The 12,067-nt window shown below is 36.8% G+C and overlaps 1 protein-coding gene across 4 annotated transcripts in view; it reads right to left on the minus strand.

Moving 5' to 3' along the window:
- LOC103042549 (calcium-transporting ATPase type 2C member 1) overlaps positions 1-12,067 on the minus strand; it is a 185,594-nt gene that overhangs the window by 105,185 nt on the left and 68,342 nt on the right. For 3 of the 4 annotated variants that reach the window (XM_049468591.1, XM_049468596.1, XM_049468598.1), the window contains exons 26-27: positions 11,395-11,536; positions 10,126-10,283 (exon numbers count right to left, since the gene is read on the minus strand). The exons of the other annotated variant lie outside the window; for it this stretch is intronic. In XM_049468591.1, coding sequence (XP_049324548.1) covers positions 10,162-10,283; positions 11,395-11,536 — 264 coding nt within the window. In that variant the 3' untranslated portion in view covers positions 10,126-10,161. Of the gene's footprint in view, positions 1-10,125; positions 10,284-11,394; positions 11,537-12,067 lie in introns of those variants that run through there. 4 annotated transcript variants of the gene reach the window in all.

Here is a 12,067-nt window from a genome sequence, read left to right on the forward strand (position 1 = left end):
ACCAGCAACACAATGCTACTTAGTTACAAGTGGGTCCGAATACTCTTAGATTAAAAACAAGTTTCAGTATTTGGAACCCACCGCTAACAAGCCTAATTTAAAGGTAAACTGTGATAGTTTAATAATGTACAGCTAAATCCTTAATACAAAATAAATTAGCATAGCTATTTCATGGGATAAAGTGAGATAGCTAGATTAGCTAATTAAAACATACATCAAAGCTAATTTAGCTAGCTAACTAGTTAACTTAAAGCTAAGTTAGCTAGTTATAACTTATAAATTAAAGCTAGGTTAGCTAGTAATAAATCCAAAATTAAAGATAGGTTAGCTAATTATAACTTAAAAATTAATGCTAGGTTAGCTAGCTATTAGGGCTGTCCCTAACGATTATTTTTTAAACGATTATTCTAACGATTATTTTTTTCGATTAGTCGACTAATCTATTCATTGAGAAACATATTTAAATAATTATTATTTTACGTTTTAAAGCAAACGATAAATTACTATATTTATATATAATAACAACAACAACAACAACAACAACACAAGCCTACTAAACCAAACCCCACACTTATAATCACTTACATGTACAGCACGTTGTTTAGATCTATAACGCTAAAAATGGATAAGCTCCCATACACCACAACCGTGTGTTGTTTTCTGTGACCGCTAGATTTTGTGACCACTGGCAAGTAGTTCTCAGCAGACCGGTGCACTGGCCGATTCGAAACGTGTTCGTTTCTAATGTTTACCCCGACTGGCCAAAACGGTTCAGTTTAGGGCTGAGGGTAAGGTGTAGGTATAGAAAGCTTCCGTTTTGCCAATGAACGCTCATAACCGTGAGCACTGGTCACAAAATTCCGACGGTGACAGAATACGGTGTGACACCGCAGCGCCGACGGCGCTAGCTAAAATAACTTAAGGCAGCTAGCTTAGCTAAACACCTGAACTTATGAATAATGCTACTGTTTCTGGAAACTATATATATAAATATAAACCAAAAATGTATAATTTCTGCCTGTGGCAGGTTTAAAACCTTTGGTAGACAGTCTTAAGTCTTTTTAAGGACACCCGCGGAGACCCTGATGTAAACGGTAACTTACTGTGTGACCCTGTTGACATAGTGCTCCTGGATGTTTGCGCTTCAAGTGCTCCTTTTGCACATATGGCAGAGGACCACATTGTTGCCCTTTTGCGTGAAATGCTCCCAAACTTTAGATGCCCGCTGGCGTTTTTTTGTAGCTGGAGATTGCTCTCCGGAGTCCAAGCTCTCTAGAGCTTAGATTCTCTGCCCGAACCCGACATGACCCGAGGCCCGCCCGTAAATCCGACCCGGGCTCCAGAAAATAGTCCGAGATGTAGGCGTCTGTTTTTTAATTATATTTTTATTTTTAAAATAATAACGAAAATAACGAAAACTGAAAGTGAAACTAAACTAATTTATTTATAAGCGCTGTTTTCACTACCGCAGTTCTACAGCGGGGGTGTTGTGCCGATTCTGTCCGCGAAGCGGGAGTCAGATTCAGCAGAGAGTCGGATTCGGCACAAACGCGGCGGCACCTCGCGGTCCGCGGTGTCAGTTGTAAGCGCTCGCGCTAGCCGCAAAATACGGCAGAAAACACTGAGGGAGCTGCAGAATTATGAATGGGACTAGAATAGGAGCACGAGGAGATCAAAGAGAACCTTCACCTGTGAGTAGTTCTCACCAGAACACGCAAATCTCTCTCTCTCTCTCTCTCTCTCTCTCTCTCTCTGTGTCTCTCTCTCTCTGTCTCTCGCACGTGAACTCCTCCGCGTTTGACCTGCAGAACTGTGTTTAGCTGTTCTTAAAAATCATTTTAATTAAATAATAGTTCTATGCTTCTATGTTACCGTGTTAATTAACATAATTCTGATCATATTTCGCTCATTAAAACAGCCCGAAAACAGCCAGTTGGAATTTTTGGGCCCGATCTAACCTCTAATGCTCTCCACAGGCGCCGCCATGTTTACGACGCGCCGACGCACGTTATGCAAATCGATGTATTTTTGTAATCGATGACGTCGATTATGTCGACGCGTCGCCCCAGCCCTACTAGCTATAAATTATAACTTAAAGCTAGGTTATCTAGTTCAATTAAAGCAAAGGTAGCTAGCTAACTTAAAGTTAGGTTAGCTAGTTAAATTAATGCTAGGTTAGCTAGTTAAATTAAAGTTAGGTTAGCTAGTTAAATTAAAGCTATGTTAGTTAAATTAAAGTTAGGTTAGCTAGTTAAATTTAAGTTAGTTTAGCTAGTTAACTTAAAGCTAAGTTAGCTAGTTATAACTTATAAATTAAAGCTAGGTTAGCTAGTAATAAATCCAAAATTAAAGATAGGTTAACTAGTTATAACATAGATTAAAGATAGGTTAGCTAATTATAACTTAAAAATGAATGCTAGGTTAGCTAGCTATAAATTATAACTTAAAACTAGGTTAGCTAGTTCAATTAAAGCAAAGGTAGCTAGTTAAATTAAAGTTAGGGTAGCTAGTTAAATTGAAGCTAGGTTAGTTAGTTAAATTAAAGCTAGACTAGATAGTTAAATTAAAGCTAGGTTAGCTAGTTAAATTAAAGCTAGGTTAGCTAGTTAAGTTAAAGTTAGTTTAGCTAGTTAAAATAAAGCCAAGCTAGCTAGTTACATTAAAGCTAGGCTGGCTAGTTAAAATAAAGCTAAGCAAAGGTAGCTAGTTAACTTAAAGTTAGGTTAGCTAGTTAAATTAAAGATAGGTTAGCTAGTTTAATTAAAGCTTGCTCAGCTAGTTAAATTAAAGTTAGTTTAGCTAGTTAAAATAAAGCTAAGCTAGCTAGTTAAATTAAAGCTAGGCTGGTTAGTTAAAATAAAGCTAAGCTAGCTAGTTACATTAAAGCTAAGCTAGCTAGTTACATTAAAGCTAGGCTGGCTAGTTAAATTAAAGCATAGGTAGCTAGTTATCTTAAAGCTAAGCTAGCTAGTTACATTAAAGCTAGGCTGGCTAGTTACATTAAAACTAGTCTGGCTAGTTAAAATAAAGCCAAGCTAGCTAGTTAAATTAAAGCTAGGCTGGTTAGTTAAAATAAAGCTAAGCTAGCTAGTTACATTAAAGCTAGGCTGGCTAGTTAAAATAAAGCTAAGCTAGCTAGTTACATTAAAGCTAGGCTGGCTAGTTAAAATAAAGCTAAGCTAGCTAGTTACATTAAAGCTAGGCTGGCTAGTTACATTAAAGCAAAGGTAACTAGTTAACTTAAAGCTAGGTTAGCTGGTAGCTAGGTTGGCTAGTTAAACTAAAGATAAAGTAGCTAGTTAACTTAAAGCTAGGTTAGCTGGTAGCTAGGTTGGCTAGTTAAACTAAAGATAAAGTAGCTAGTTAACTTAAAGCTAGGTTAGCTAGTTAAACTATAGCTAAGGTAGCTAGTTATAACTCATAACTTAAATTGTGTTGACTAAGCAGTTTAGCAAGAATGCACACCTCACTATAATTTTTAAACTGCTTAAAAAACTTAGCCTTATTATCAGCATGTGTATTCTTTAAACTGTGTTATGATGAGCTACTGTTTAAATTATGGACTCACCTTGCCAGATAACTTTAGAAGGACTGCGGGGACTGTTGGGTCAGAGTCAGGTATCCAGCTGGTTGACACAGTGCTCACTGCATTGGTCCCTCCGTCCAAGAAACGAGGGCAAACCATAACCTGTATATTCATTCAGTTCATTCAATCTGAGAGCCAATTTTAGCGTATTTTGTCCGAACATCATCCAAAGCACAGTCCCGCCCTATCGCGCTGTAACTGCTGATACTTGTTTGTCTAAATCAGGCATGTCAAACATACGGCCCGCGGGCCGGACCAGGCCCGTTGGATGATTTAATCCGGCCCGGCATAAATTTCTGAGTATGTCAAAAAAAGAAGCGAGTTTCTAGCTCATTTCTATCAAAAGTGTGATGACACGAAATTTGTTTGCACTCATGAATACAGATCATTAAAAATAAGATTCATCTGGTTTCATATTAAAGACAGTTAATATTGTGCAGTATGTTCTCAGCTTCAGTAGGCCCAGCCTAGTAGTTTGATCTGATGTAGTCTAATCTTATTGCCCATGCACTGCTATAACTTTTATTTTGTATTTCTTTTTTTTATTTATTTCAAAGCAGTATGACAATTAAGGTGAAAATATTTTTTTCATAGCTCCCACTTGAGTTTGGTGATGTGGTGAGTTGGTTCAGGTGTAAAACTGCATTCACTCAACTGTTAAAATAAACCAGTTGTTAACACATTCACCGCCAAACATGAAAATCTTTTTTTTCCATTGTTTTATGAATAAATGTGTTGTGCTTAGAAAAGATCCCTTTTCATCCATGATTATAATATGTAGGGTAGGCTAAAAATGTAGGCTGAATAATAAAGCATAGTACTGAAAAACAAAGCTAAATATTTGGAGTTGACATTCTTTTACTGATCCGGCCCACCTGAGAACAGAAAGTCTGGATCCGGCCCCAGAGCCAAACTGAGTTTGACATGCCTGGTCTAAATCTTCTGCTCCCAGAGTTGCCAGGTTCGCGGTTATCCTGCCAAATTTGGCTTTGGAAAGAGAGCTAGTGCTTTGGCTCAATCTTCAAACTGAAAATGTAACAATTATGATTTAAGGAGAGGGAGGGTATTTTCAGCAGGTTACAACTGAGACACAGCACATTTACAGGAACTGACCATAGCTAATGCTTTTTTTCTTGCAATTATTTAAAATTATTTTAAAAATGTAATACATTATTAGCAATATAATAAAAATCAAATATAATATAATATAATATAATATAATATAATAATATTTGTATGCCCTTATACACAAAATGAATGATAAATCACAAAGTAAAATTAATAGACTGTATAAGTGTAATACACCTAAATATAAGATTTTGGGCTAGGTCTGTGTAATGTATGTAGCATTTGGGCAAAAAAAAAAATGTAATAACTTGTCAATCTTTGTTACATTAAAATTTTTAATATGCAAACATGAATATGACCGCTTTATTTAAGTAATTGTAGATGATGTAAATGTAAATGTATTTTGTTTATTGGGTTTGTAACTGTGGACCTTTATTGTCACATTCAGGATGTATTTTAAACCATGGTACGCTTTTGTCTCTTTTGTGAAATGCTTAACTAAGAAAAACACTAATAAATACAAAAAAAGCATTTGGTCTAAAAAAATATTGCAGTTTAGCAGTTTAGAGATTTTGTCTTTATTGTGGTATGTTTTTATATTTACCAATATATAGACATAAATGGTCCATGCATAAATTGTCATATATTAAACAATAGATGTCCTTTTTTCCATATATGAAAACTTATTATTTAATATATTGCACTATATTTTCCAATATATTGCCATTTATTATGTTTCATAAGGGATATTAGTTACATAGCACCAGAAAGTAAACAAATATACCAAATAATTCCTAAATATACTAAATTGTTCCAAATATATCAAATTATTCCCAAATATTCTAAATTATTCCTAAATATATAGAATTATTAAGATATATCAAATTATTCCCAAGAGTACAAGCCGTTTATTCTGAACTAATTAAGAACTAATACAGCCATTATTAATCATTTCTACATAACAGACCACTAATTAAGCACCAATAACACTTACACAGAATGAAGCCAAATAAGTAGTGAATAAATCATTTATAAATGTCTAATTTAGGCTTTGTTAAGCAAATAATAAGACATTAATAAGCGCCTAATTTGTGTTCCTTAAAATAAAGTGTTACCAACGCATCAATTTCCTTAAAAATCAATAATCAATCAAAATTAGTCTATCAATCTTTGAAAGACAAAAAATCTCAGAAGGAAGAGTGAGAAACACAGCTGTTGTTAAAGATTTGTAGAAATTTTAATGTACAATTGTGTTCTGAAACAGCGATAAAAGATTACCGGCTTCAATTGTGCAGAACAATAAATTAAATACCATCTTTATCAAAAAAAAAAAAAAAAAAAAGAGTAATAATCCAACACCACCCCCTCTTCCTTTCATCACATCCCTCTTCTTCTAGCACTTCTGACCAGCCTGGAAAAAAACAAAACCTGAACCAAAACTAACAACAGCGCCCCACTGAGGAAAAACTAAAGATAAAAAAACGTGATAAAGATTTACTGCATTATAGAGGAGAGGAGGAACGTCCAACTGCTAAACTTCAGTGTTTCAGGCTTTTCCTCAATATGAAGAAAAGCGTACAGATCAGTGACGCTACGCAGGGCTGCAGGATACGCCGTCTGTTATCGACGTTACAGTCATTATCTGTCCCATGACTTTTGCCATTGATTTTTATAGTTGGTACAATTCCCATTAGTGTCGACTAAATTTTCTTTTAAGAGTGTTTTCACACCAGCACTATTTGGTTGGTTTGTACAATAATCGCATATCGACTATTAAATCAGGAGTAAAGCAGAATAAAGTTATCCAAAAGCAGTGTGTAAGACTGGTGGAGGAGAACATGATGCCAAAATGATTAAAAACCAGGTTTATTCCACCAAATATTGATTTCTGAACTCTTAAAACTTTATGAATATGAACTTGTTTTCTTTGCATTATTTGTATTTGCATATTCGTTATTTCAGACATTTCTCATTTTCTGTAAATACATCCTCTAAATTATGATATTTGGGAGAAATGTTGTCTGTAGTTTATAGAATAAAACAACAATGTTCATTTTATTCAAACATAAACCTATAAATAGCAAAATCAGAGAAACTGAAGTGATCTCTTCATTTTTCCAGAGCTGTACTTCATATTTGAGTTAATGGCTGTTCAGGTGCAGTTTAACCTGATTAACTACCCAGATAATTACTACTACAGCTATTAGCTAATGCTAATCTCCGCACCATGCATCCCAAAACTCTAAAAACGCAGCACTATGCGCTGCTAGTCTAGAACTCAGAAACTTCTTTTTGTAGTTACTTTCTTGCTTCCTCGTTAAGAGAGCTCTGACCAATCAGAGGAGACATCGTAGTCGGGTGGTTTGTTGGGACGCATTTTTAGTGTGTTTAGGTTTTCACCTGTGTGAAAACAAACCAAATCGAACGTGAAATGCTTCAAGTAAACAAACTCATCAACTGATTCAGACCAGAGAAACCAACTACAGGTGTGAAAACATACTTTTAGAAACATTTATAGACATGAGAATTGTATTATTTTGTGATTTGCTCAATTAGTGGATTAATCTGCAGCTCTGTAGCTCCCAGGTTGCCTCAAAACTACGTAAAGTATTGAATGCTGTATCTAAATGTACAATAATTAATCTGTATCCTGCAGCCCTGTAGCAGGTTAGCTTTAAAACCTTCAGAGTTTCAATCAAACCCCAAATTTAAACCTCAACCAACGCTCCAACCAATCAGGATCTACTACTTTAATCTACATTTCTTTTACTGTTTAAGGCTAAATTTGATGAAAATAAACAAAAACTTGTAAAGTTAAGAAGAAATTCGTTTTTTTTTTTTCGCTTGAATCATTGTTTTTGTTACATAATCACTACGGGGGGAAATATTTAAATTTCGAATACAGATTCATTTTTCATTTTTTAAGGAATTTAGATTGTCAGCTGTTCTTCAAGAGGCAAAATATAAAAATCTGAAAATGTTAAAAAAGGATTCATGTTTTCAGATGGACAGTGTGGAGGAGGGTTATAATTCGATATACTGGAATGTTTAAAAAATTACGATAACCCATTTCTTTTATTACTAAAAATGACGTTTTATTAACTAATTCCTATTTTTGAGTAAATCTCTTTAAACAATGAGAAAATGTACCTGATAAACCTCACACTGACCGTGATGATACAACCCAACCTACTACTGATACAAAATGCAAGAAATGAAAAACTGAAGAATTGGAGAATTGACTCAAAATGTTTTTTTTAATAATGAGAATTTCCCCTGAAATTCTGATAAGGTGCAAAAAAATAAAATAATAATTAAACATGGAAAAGTGAATGAAAACCAATTTCTTCTTTACTGCACCAAATTGAGGAACAATGCAATAATAATCAAATTTTACATCAGATTTTCTATTTTTAAATTTAGCCTTAAACTTTCATTTTTTCCAAAGAAAAAATTGATCCGATAAACGTAAAACCGACCGTGATACTGCATACTGCATCTACTCGTCCACTACGAGAAACGAGAACCAGCTAACTACGGCAACTCCAACAGCCCAGAATACAACAGCCTCACCGGGGCTTCGGCTCGACCATGAATACCTATAACCTTCAGAGGGGGCGGGGTTAATATCAGGGACACGCCCCTGTACAGTGCTTAAGTGTATTTTTTTGTTTTAAACAGATGAAAACGTACCTTACATAATTCACCCAGTTTCTTAAAGCGGGGATATTCTACGTAGGAAAGCCCTAAAAAATACATTTTTACTGAAATTTCTTCCCAGATTAGCTGAGCCAATTAAATACAATCCCTCGCCTCCTCAGATACACTGGAATTAGACTCCGCCTCTTTTCGGATCATAGCCAATCAATGCATTAGCATTATCAATTGGCAAGCGCCTTTAGAAGGAAAGCGCCGTATCCCCAGGTCTGATGATGATTGAAGTGATGAGGGAATTGAGAAATAGCATGGTATTCAATTGTGCTCGCTCAGAATCCGGCTGCTGATGGCTTTCGATGAAGGTGAATGACCCTGAATTCGTATAGTGAACTCAGGAGCTTGGGATTTCGAACCATCGCCAATCAATGCATCAGCAGTGATAACTGGCAAACTCAAACCAACAGCATGGTTTTCAACTGTGCTCGCTCGGACTCCGGCTGCTGATGGCTGCTGATTGCTTTCGATGAAGGAGAATGACCCGGAATTCGTATTGCGACTCTCCGTCCATACTATTACGTCAGCCGTATCTTAGGCTAGAGTTATACTTGCTGCCAATACACTGATTTCACGTACGTACGATTTCTGCTTCATTTAACTTGCGTGAGAATTTAGGTGCTGTGAAAGCTTTACGCTTAGCTTCAAAGTTTGCCACAAAGTTTGAAAGAACAGCTTCCTGCACCTGTATAGGATCATCTTTCCTTGATGCTGTTGCAAGTGGTACTACACATGGCACAAAGGCAAGTTTCTACGCCAACGTACAGCCAAACAGCTAATATAGCTCTAGCTCTACTCTGCTGAGCCACAATAACATGAGTATATTAACCAATAGAGGGCGCTCTCAGTGCTTTTGATCCTCTTAACATCTTAAACGACAAGACAGTTTTCATCTTAGAACTTCTTAGCGTTTCTACAGTGACTCAATCAATCAATCAATCAATCAATCAATCAATTAATTAATTAATTATTTAAACAACAGTGCACAAATGATGATGCTTCCAATATCGTCCAAAAACACCCACTATGTGTAAATCTATCCAATAATCATTCATTTCCCACTGCACACATAGTGGTCAGCTGATAGATTAGACTAGATTAGTATTAATAATAATAAAAAACAATCAGAAATGAACCAAATAAACAAAAAACTAAAGAAACAAACAAAAAAGAAACACCCTGGTTCTTGTTTGGCATGGAAAATTCTTCGTCTTCGTCTTTGTCTGCCTTCATGATTCGCCGGAATGCAAAGAGGCATCGAAACCCAAGTTGTTCCACAAAACTACAACCAGCAACGTGTGCTCGCTTCAGAAAAAAGAGAGAGAAAATAATAATAAAAATATATAATATAATCAATATAAACAGAGACATCATCAACAGCCACTGTACCGACAGCCACAGTATCCGATAAATAACGGTTCGTCCAGATGCCGTGGAAAAAAATAAGTAGTAGTACAGTCTTATAAAGCAGCACATCAAAGCGTCTTCAGGATACAGGACGGGTTCGGGCCGCCGGGCCGGTGCAGTTCCACCCGGAGACCAGCAGGGGGCGGCGCAGGGTCTCACAAAGTCCTGCCGTCCACGCCCGTGGACATGAACTCAGGCGCTGGACCCGTCAAGGCTGACCTATGACCGCACCTTCCGCTCTTCTGTACTGAAGCCTTCAGTCTTTAGCTGTGGACCCACCCAGTGCACGTCCCCAAAACTCCGCCCCCACCTCCCCGGAAACCCCCCCCCCCTCCCCCCCCCCCCCCCGAAACGACACCGCTCGCCCTCTTCACCGGACGCAACGTGCGTCATACTTCGTGGAAGAAGTCGGCGGCGTCCGGCCGCTCGCCCCCCCGCCACCGCTCCAGCTTCTTTATGACCTCGGAGACGAAGCAGACGGAGGACGTAAGACCCACCAGGAACAGCATGTCTGCACGGAGAAAACAACGAGAAAGAGACGAGAAACGACAAATCAAATCTGATCAGCTAAAAATTCAGGTTTTCATTCTGATAACTGGTTAATTTCATGCAGGAAAAGTGACATTTATTCTTTGAAAGACACCAAGGAAGAACCTCCTATATGACACATGCATTTCTGGACAAGCTGAGAGCTTAGTGATGATTCTGTAATGATTCAGCTTGTCCAGAAATGCATGTGTAAAGCGTGTCCTTCCTTGGTGTCTCAAATCATGAATTCTACAATTTCCCAACTGCTATCAAATTCTCTACTGACTACAAAAAAACAGAACAACAGATTTTACATCACTGCAAGTACAGACTAGGCATGCTGCCGAATGGACAGGACATCACTCAGGACAAGTGGACTGAAGTAAAAAAGAAACGATAAAGCAAATCTGATCAGCTAAAACTTCAGGTTTTTATTCTGATAATTGGTTAATTTGATGCAAGGATTGATATTTCTTGCTCCTGGAATAGTAAAATTTAGGCTTTGAAAGACCACAAGAAAGGACACCACTTATGACACATGCATTTCTGGACAAGTTGAGAGCTTGTCCAGAAATGTATGTGTAAATGCATCATTTAGTGGAGTCATTCAAAGCATAACTTCCACTTAAATAGGTAAAGCCAACAGGAGAATGTTTATAAAAATAAAGGCTTACTGCGTAAAAAAAACAACAATCATCCCGTAATATTTTACTGATTTTCTCACTTTTAGTGACACTTCTGTATCTCTCAGCTTGTCCAGAAATGCATGTGTCGTAAAGCGTGTCCTTTCTTGGAGTCTCAAATCATGAATTCTACAATGTCCCAACTGCTAGAAATTGGTGGTTTTCAAAGCTATTCTTCTGGATCTTCTATTTTTTATAGTATCTTTTAGTGCCGGTTGAGTATCAGCTTGTCCAGAAATGTATGTGTAAAGCGTGTCCTTTAGCTGTGTTTTAAAGATTTATGACTGGTTGGTCAGTGCAATTGTTTTTTGCTCTCGGTGGCTGTTTTATTCTACATGATCTGTAAGTTTGTTTTATTTGCTGCACAGTAATCGTAACAGGTTGGATAGAAGTAAGGATTGAATGTTTTACCAAAAATACTGAGGCTTTCAGTCTGAAAGACTTTCTGCAGGGGAGGGAAGTAGATGACGAGCAGTTGACCCATAATAGATCCCAGAACAGCGTAGCAGAAGGTCCGGTTACTGCACAGCCCCATCTCGTGCACCATCCGCGTCTGAAACCAGATAAATCTCACCTTTTGTTCTCAGCTTAATTACTCAGGAATCCCTTCACACATAAACATAATCCATATATGGTTAGAAAGGGCGGAGCTTACTCTTTATAAAAATAGCGATGAGACCCAGTGCGGTAAAGCTAAATCTACAAGAAACTCATTGAGAGAAAAACACCTAAAAAAGTGAAAAATCTCCTTCCCCAACCAATATTATTTACCTTTAGTGCTTCAAACATATTTATATGATGTTTCAAACCAAATAATATCAGTAAATAAAGACTCAAAAGTGTCCACAGAAAAAAACTGTGTGAAACTACCTGCTTTACTCAAACTAAAGCTAGGTATGGTGTGCGCACTACTTTATATAGTTTTTTTTTACTTGCACATTTTAACTAAGTAGTTATTTTGCACTAAACTAAAGTTTTATGTATTTATTTATTATAGTATATAGTTTTCTTTGTGTGTCCTGATTAAAATACTGAAAGGCATAGGCTGCTCCGAGTATCTACATGTATCCTAGAGGTGTGATTA

This window comes from Astyanax mexicanus, chromosome 1, assembly GCF_023375975.1.
Source record: "Astyanax mexicanus isolate ESR-SI-001 chromosome 1, AstMex3_surface, whole genome shotgun sequence".
Classification (NCBI taxonomy): Eukaryota; Metazoa; Chordata; class Actinopteri; order Characiformes; family Acestrorhamphidae; genus Astyanax; species Astyanax mexicanus.